The sequence below is a fragment of the Octopus bimaculoides genome, chromosome 2 (assembly GCF_001194135.2).
Source record: "Octopus bimaculoides isolate UCB-OBI-ISO-001 chromosome 2, ASM119413v2, whole genome shotgun sequence".
NCBI lineage: Eukaryota > Metazoa > Mollusca > Cephalopoda > Octopoda > Octopodidae > Octopus > Octopus bimaculoides.
The window spans coordinates 128,946,018-128,954,756 of NC_068982.1; the positions used below are offsets into that span (position 1 = coordinate 128,946,018).

At 30.6% G+C, this 8,739-nt stretch overlaps 1 protein-coding gene across 1 annotated transcript in view; it reads right to left on the reverse strand.

Moving 5' to 3' along the window:
- Positions 1–8,739, reverse strand: part of LOC106877301 (titin) — a gene marked incomplete at its 3' end in the record, with an annotated part of 606,785 nt that overhangs the window by 504,624 nt on the left and 93,422 nt on the right. Inside the window, exon 71 of the mRNA XM_052965881.1 lies at positions 4,049–7,894. Within this exon, the coding sequence (XP_052821841.1) occupies positions 4,049–7,894 (3,846 nt within the window). The remainder of the gene's footprint in view (positions 1–4,048; positions 7,895–8,739) is intronic.

Here is an 8,739-nt window from a genome sequence, read left to right on the forward strand (position 1 = left end):
AGCGTGGCCGTTTTCGTGCGGGTGACACTTAAAAGCACCCACTACACTCTCTGAGTGGTTGGCGTTAGGAAGGGCATCCAGCTGTAGAAACTCTGCCAAATCAGACTGGAGCCTGGTGTTGCCATCCGGTTTCACCAGTCCTCAGTCAAATCGTCCAACCCATGCTAGCATGGAAAGCGGACGTTAAACGATGATGATGATATATATACATGTATGTATGCACCATTTGGAGGAGGATACTATTTAACTTCAAGCGAGTCACCAAATAATCAGTCAGGTGTTGGTCAATCTGATAAAGACCAAGATGGAGTTGTAACTCAGATATTTAAAATACAATGACTTAATCCAATTAATTGTAAACATGTACTAAAACATGATAAAGATCCATTGCTAGAGTAACAACAATACTATAAAATTGATGAGTGCTTCATAATCTGAAGTCATCATTATTTTTATGCTTGTTTTTCTATGCTGACATGAGTGACATGGGACTTATAGAGGCAGTATTTAATAGACAGATACCATTTCTGACTCCAACTTTTTATTGCTTTCAGCTAACATACTTTGTTCCACTGGTCCACACACATTGAAGCACTAAGTTGTTGGACATAAATCGATGTCACCATTGCCCACATCAGGGCAATGTGAAGACAGACAGTAACACGAAATCTACAAGTTTTTTCATTCTCTCTATGTTTATTTTCTCTTATTCTTTTCTGTTGAAGAGCGTAGGCTTGAAACATAGAAGATTTTTTCATTTTCAATGTCAAACTAATACACTTGCTCGTTGTCCATACACCTGTCTTCATCATTTATTTTTCTATAAATTTCAACTATATATATATATAGCAACACACAGTAGGATCCAAAGCAACACACAGTAGGATCAAACCCATGTGACTGCAAAGCAAATCTTTCCAGTTCCAGCCATATTTGCATCTTAATTAAGATCTTCCTTTAAGTAGGATTTTACCTAGAGACACTACATAGAATTTAAGTGTTCAAATTGTCCCCCTATAACCCATTGTGATCTAAAACTATCTTCACTAGTTATTATAGTATGCACTGCTTAGAATCTAAAAAAAAGATGTACAAATTTTGATAGTCAAGGAAAATATTGGATAATGATTTTCTTGTTTATTAGTCTCACAAAGATAAATGGAATGAAAATATTATTATTTTAATACTACTTTAAAAAGTATTCTGAAATTGTAAAAACTATTTATTTAATTAGATCTTAATTTAGTAAAAAATGTTTTAAATGAGAAAATGAAACAATATACTATAAAATTCTCACAAAACTTTTTGAGTATTTTTAGTTGCTATATATTGTGAAAAAGAGTTGATCATTAGCATTGAAAAATAACACAAAAATATATTAGAAAGCATTAATTTGTGCGCAGAGGAATTACAAATTAACACATAAGCAACAGCGCATGTACAAAATGTTCAAAGGCAAAAGCTGAAAAGTAACAATGATAACGAAAGTGATATGCATATCTTTTTAAATATTAAAATACTTTTTCCCTCTAGAAATTATTAAAGCATAAAACTTAATTTATACAAAAAGATTCAATCTGTGAACTGCAAGAATTAACAGAGAGAGTTGCAACATTTCATCAAATTAAAGTTGGATATCAAACTTATTGCAAGATTAACATAAAGGTACTTAAATTCTATTATAGTGGAAATATAATAGTAAATCATTAACTATGATAACCAATTAAAGACCAGGAACATGACACATAGCTTTTCTTGAGATGTAAAATTATTTCATAGAAATATTATGCCAATTCCAAAACTAAAACAAATAATTAAAGTTATTTTTAAAGTTTTAAACAAAATAGAATTTATTAGTGACAGAACTTAAATTATATAACTAGAATTAGTAAAAGGCTTTTGATAAATAAATTATTTAGCTACTTTAAATTATAGTGATCTTCAACAATTCCATCACATTTGCATAAAGATAATCCTACCAAGTCTAATGACATATATTTAACAATTAACAATGACTTGCATATTTTATTTTTAATATGTTCCAAAAGATTTTAAAGGAAATAAGGTAATTGCTGTTGTGTAATCACATGATTTATTATTTAACAACTGAAATGGTTTGAAGAATTTTTAATTTAAAAGGTGACAAGAATCACTGCAAACCATCTGAGTTGCTGATGAAAGTAACATGAATGCTCAAAGTAGTTCACTCTTGCAATAGAATAAATTTGGAACTATTGTTGCACTTCTATTATTTAAATTTTATTACATTATTACAGTTTGTGGGTGGCCAGGTGTAACTACATAAATTCAGGCATGAACTGGTATTTTGGAATAGATTATACAATGTTATACAAGTATGGTTTTATACATCTTGATGTAAATTCAAAGGATTACAAATAGCCAAAATAATGTTCAAAATTGCAATTTATGATATTCTTATTTATATTTGATTTTTTAAATTTTCATTCTCTCATAATCAAAATTATTTTTATCAAGATTTATTTATCACTTAGAATTTACTTTCTGAATATTATTTGAAAGTGACAAAATGTCAAAATAATGAGATTTTTAAAATATATATTTAGTTATCTCATAATTAGATAAATTAACCTAATCTATGAAGTACTAAATAGACTATCTCGCCACGTCAAAATAGTAGAGGAGTAGGGGCCGAAACAGAACGTGGTTCCTCCTGATGATGTCTTGAGCTAACTGGATCCTATAAAGGAGCTGTTGTGGTAGCAGACCACGAAACATGGTTGAAATTCCTAAAAGACAAACCTAAATGTTTTATATCATATTCAATATTAATTGAGATCTGCTTCAATTTTCTACTTAAACAATAATTTTGCAAACTTTCTTTTTGTGTTATTTGTTACTGAAACTATATTATCTCCTTTTGGCGAGATGACAGAAATGTTAGCACACAGGGCGAAATGCTTAGCGGTATTTCATCTGTCTTTACGTTCTGAGTTCAAATTCCACCAAGGTCGACTTTGCCTTTCATTCTTTCGGGGTCAATAAATTAAGCACCAGTTGTGTACTAGAGTCGATCTAATCGACTGCCCACCACAAAAAAAATTTCGGGCCTTGTGCCTAGAGTAGAAAAGTATATTATCTCCTTTCATTTTAGATTTATTTCCAACAACCAATATTTTTCCCCAAAAGTTTATCACTTGCAGCTTTAAAAATATTCAAAATATTGTTATTTTCTACAGTCTTTTGACGAATGTAAGCTAATATTTATATTTTTAATTTCCAAGAATATTACAAAAACAGTTTTAAAATGTTAGCAGTCAATTCTTTTTTATATACATGAAATTTAAAGCTTTCAGTTACTGCTGTTTGATATCTTACAACTGCAGATAATATTTATTTTATTTTTCTATCAACTTTTTCTTTTGGTTTAGATGTAAATAGGTTTATTCTTTGATACCTGCTTTTAAAATTGAAAATGTTACAACATTAATTTATGAAGACGAAAAGATTATTTAATTTAACTTTTGACATCTTTAGGGCAGCCTCAGTTTGTTTGTTAGATTTCTGAAAGGGAAATATCAGTTCAATGAAAAATGTGCATATCACATAGAAGGCATTAAAAATAACAATTAATACAATATGAGATGAGTAAAGCAAGCCACAAAACGAAAAAGCAACAAGGTTAAATTGTTTGATTTCAGTCTAAAACATATAAAAATTTATTTTTAAAAAATGTTTTTAATAAAAGATCAATAATAAATTTTATAAATAAATATTTAGTTATATTCCAATGTAAGTTGATGTATGAAATTCTTTGAATTGTTAGAAACAAGTCAGGAAAATAGTTTTGACTAATAAATAGAAAGTTGTAATTCAATTTTATTATTAATTTTGATCATTTTAATGTAGGAAGCCTTAAAACATTCAAGCAAGAAACAAGAAAAAGCAAAGCACGGTAAAGAAATGTGGGACTGTAGTGCTTTTGTTTGCATTCATATAAGATGTAGTGGTTTGTGCTGGTTAAAAAGCCGATGATTTCACATAGCAATTTTGTTTTATTTTTACTTACGTAATACTGTAACATAGGCAGTAGATACATATGAACCAGCATCATTTTCAATCCTCACTTTATATTCTCCTTCATCTTCTAATATAGCTTGTTTAACAACAATCATAGTTCTGTTTTCTTCAATCACAATTAAAAATTCTTCAGTAGATTCGATAACTACATCTTCAAAATACCATGTAATTGATGGAGCAGGATGTGCTTCGAATATTATCTCAAGAATAAATGTATCTTTTTCACGGACACTAATATCATGGAATTCTTTAATAACTTCCAGTTTAGTAGATTTTTTATGAATCTCTGATATATCAATGGTCTTTTGAATATACTCAGATTTCTGTTTTACAATTTCACTAGTGGAATCCTTTTTAATTATCCTGATTTCTTTTTCAAATTCAGGTTCTTTAGGATGTGAAGCAATTGTTTCTATGGAATATGTTTCTTTTTGTGTTACATTTAGTTGTTCAGGAACTGTTCTAACTTCAATATGCATCTCTGGTTTTCTTTCAACAGGAATGTCTTTTTCCTTAGAAACGATAGTCATGTGAACTTCCTCAAACTTTGGTTTGGGAGTAATTTCTAGACCTTCTTTAAATATTGCAGTTTCATCCACTGGTTCTTCCCTTCTCTCAGGTGTAATTTGTTCAGTAACTTTCTGAACAATATGTATTGTCTCATTGACATCAACCTTCTTCTCTGGAACAATAGTCATGTGAACTTCCTCAAATGTTGGTTTGGGGGCAATTACAAGACCCTCTTTAAATACTGCAGTTTCATCCACTGGTTCTTCCTTTTTCTTGGGCGTAATTTCCTCTTTAACTTTCTGGACAACTTTTACAGTTTCCTTGACTTCAACCTTCTTCTCAGGAACAATTGTCATATGAACTTCCTGAAAACCTGGTTTGGGTGAGATTTCCACAGCTTCTTTAAATACAGCAATTTTATCAACTGGTTCTTCCTTTCTCTCGGGAATTCTTTCTTCTGTAACTTTCCGGACAATTTCTACAGTCTCTTTAACATCAACCTTCTTTTCAGGAACAATTTCCATGTGAATCTCTTCTAACTGTGGTTTGGTTACCACATTTACAGATTCTTTGAACAAAGATGCTTCTGAGATTGATATGTCCTTCTGAATATTTTCAGAAACATTTATTTTTATACCACTCTTTTTAGGACTTGTAACAGGAATAGTTTTGTCTACTTTATATTTCTCCTCAACTTGCATAACAACAGGTACATGCTCAGCTAAAGTAACTTCATGCTGAACAAGATTTGTTACAGAAATTGTTTTCTCCGCCTTCTCTTCTTTTGGTTTGATTTGAACCATAACTTTTGAAGTTTTGTCTCTAGTAGTCTCAATAATCTCTTTCTTCACAGCTGATATTTCTGGTTCCACAGTAATGTCTATGCATTCTTTGAAATCTTCAAGGCTTTCCTTTTCTTCATCAGATGGTTCAGCTGCATCTTCAAATGATTCTTCCTCAACTTCTACAGGTTTGTCCTCATATACATTAATTTCTTCTGATACAGTTGGTATCACCATATCAGTAATTTCAGCAATCTGAATTTCTGCTGAAGTAGGGATTTCTCTAGGAATAATTATCAATTTATCAATCTCAGTCTCTTGTGGAATTTCCTCAGCACAGATGGATCCTTGAGTAATGAAAGGCTTCTGAGAAGCAGATGATGGAACAATTTCAGCTACAGGTTCTACAGCACATACTTCTTTGATGACATCATGAGAGGATTCAATAACTGTAGTATCTGGCAATTCATCAACCTTAATTTCTTTTTGCACAATTAAAACTTGTTCTTTTGTTGTTTCAGTGGTGTCATAATCAAATGTTGTACCAACTGGAGATTCTTCTCTGGGCACAACAACTAATAGGTCAAGAATAGTATCTTCTGAAGAACCTTCAACATTAATTTCAAGCTTCTCTGATAATTCATGGGTATCTTTAGATCCTGATTCAATAAGTTCAGACTGTACTTCAACTGGAGATGGTTCCCGAGGGAAAGCTTCAACATTTTCAGGTGCCAAATCTTCAGGTAAGACTGTGACATTTTGGACATGTTTTTCTGTGACCATATGTTGTTCTACACCTTTAGATTCAATGACTTCAGATGTAGTTTCAACAGGTGATGGTTCCCGAGGGAAAATATCAACATTTTCAGTCGGTAAATCTTCAGGTAAAACTGCAACATTTTGAACATGTTTTTCTGTCACCATATGTTTCTCTACACCTTTAGATTCAATGACTTCAGGTGTAGTTTCAACAGGTGATGGTTCCCGAGGGAAAATATAGACATTTTCAGCTGGAAGAACTTCAGGCAACACTGCAACATTTTGAACATGTTTTTCTGTCACCATATGTTGTTCTACACCCTTAGATTCAATAACTTCAGGTGTAGTTTCAACAGGTGATGGTTCCCGAGGGAAAATATCAACATTTTCAGCAGGTAGAACTTCAGGTAACACTGCAACATTTTGAACATGTTTTTCAGTAACCACATGCTGCTCTACACCCTTAGATTCAATCACTTCAGGTGTAGTCTCAACAGGTGATGGTTCCCGAGGGAAAATATAGACATTTTCCACTGGCAAATCTTCAGGTAAGACTGCAACATTTTGAATATGTTTTTCGGTAATCACATGTTGTTCTACACCCTTAGATTCAATCACTTCAGGTGTAGTCTCAACAGGTGATGGTTCCCGAGGGAAAATATCAACATTTTCCACTGGCAAATCTTCAGGTAAGACTGCAACATTTTGAATATGTTTTTCGGTAATCACATGTTGTTCTACACCTTTAGATTCAATCACTTCAGGTGTAGGTTCAACTGGTGTAGGTTCCTGATAAACTGCATCAGCATTTTCAGCAGCAATTACCTCTGGTATTAGTTCAACATTCTGCACTGGTTTTTCTACTGATTGAATAACTCTTATATCAGATTCTATATTTTCAACGATCATTTCTACTGGAGATGCTTCTGCAATGACATTTTCACTTTTTTCCATTGTCAAATGATCTAAAATTTCATTGATACAAACTTCAGATTTGGCTGTGATTTCTGCTTTGTTTATGGCTAAATTCTCAGATGTTTCTGGCTGTATATTTTCAAAATCTGTAGAAAACCTTAATGATTTTTCTTCACTAACAGTTTCTTTTGATTCCTGAACAAAGTGAATTTGCATTGTTTCTGATGGTATTGTATCGGGCTCATCCACATCCACTAAAATGTTAGTAGGCTCTAACATAAGAACATTCTTAAAACTGGATTCCACAGCTACATCTTTGGTCATCTCAGTTTTTACAATTTCTTTGACAATTTCTTTCTGAGCATCAACATTTATAGTTATTGTGTCCACAAAATTGCTTGGTTCAGTAGCTATTTTAACTTCTTCTTTGAATACTTGTTCAGGAGATACAGTAAATTTGATTTCTTCCTTTTTAACTTCTGGTGACAATACAACTTCTGTTTTGAAATTTGAAACTTCTGCTGGTTGAATCTGGATGCCTACTTTTTGAACTATTGTTTCTCTTTCAATGTGCTCTTCTTTTCTTACATCAGGTACAATTTCTGATTCCACATAATCATCTTGATAGCATTCTTCAAAATGATCTTCACCACTATCATCAGAAACTGCCTGACCTTCAATGCATTCTTCAAATGTTTCTTCACTTTCAAAGCTTTCACCTTTCTGAATTCCATATGTTTTATCAATTATTTCAATATTAACTTGTTCCATTACTGGTTTTGCATCTATTGAAATCTCTTCCACAAATGTTTTAGTGACTTCCTTTTGCTCTTCTTCAATTTCAACATCAGAAGAAGGACCAGAAGCAGCTGAAAGAAATATCATTCAAGATGAACTTTCACTTAAAGATTCTAAAAGCAAATTCCAGGTTCCACATAAATTAATAATAATAATAATAATAATAGTAACCTTTCTTTAACAAATATTTTTGAATAACATTTTTAAAAATCTGTTATAAACAAAACCATTTAAAAATCATACAAAATTGATTTTCCACTCAATTAATTTTAAAGCAAAATTTAATTGAGATTACTATTAATTTTTGTTTATCAAATACCTAAAATAAACATTTCAACTATTATCAAAAATTTGGCCTTACTATGGTTTTATATTCTATTCACACATTTGACATGCCAAAAGTTTGTAATATATATTAATTAAATGATCACTTTTAAACAACACATTTTTAAAACTTCTTCTAAAATAGCATTATATCTTGAGATTTATTTTATACCTGAAACAAGAATTTTATCAATAAAATTGTTGAAATAGCTGAAAAAATAACTAATCAATTACTTTTTTATATTAAATAAATATTATTTAAAGTTTAATAAGATTTTGTTGTAATTTGAAAAATATACTGCTTTATAAAATAAATAAATAAGCATAAATTTGTTTAAAGTTTCAAATACACAAAAAAAAACTCATAATTTATAGCTTAAAAGTCAACACTTCAAAAGTAATGATTAATTAGCAACAAATATTTAAATTCAATTAACATTTTCAAAATATAATTAATAGACTGATTTTATTTTGAGCAATTCTTCAAAATAAAACATTTCCAGCTACTGCTCTCATCATCATTATTATTATTATTATTATTATTATTATTATTATTATTATTATTATTATTATTATTATTACTACTACTACT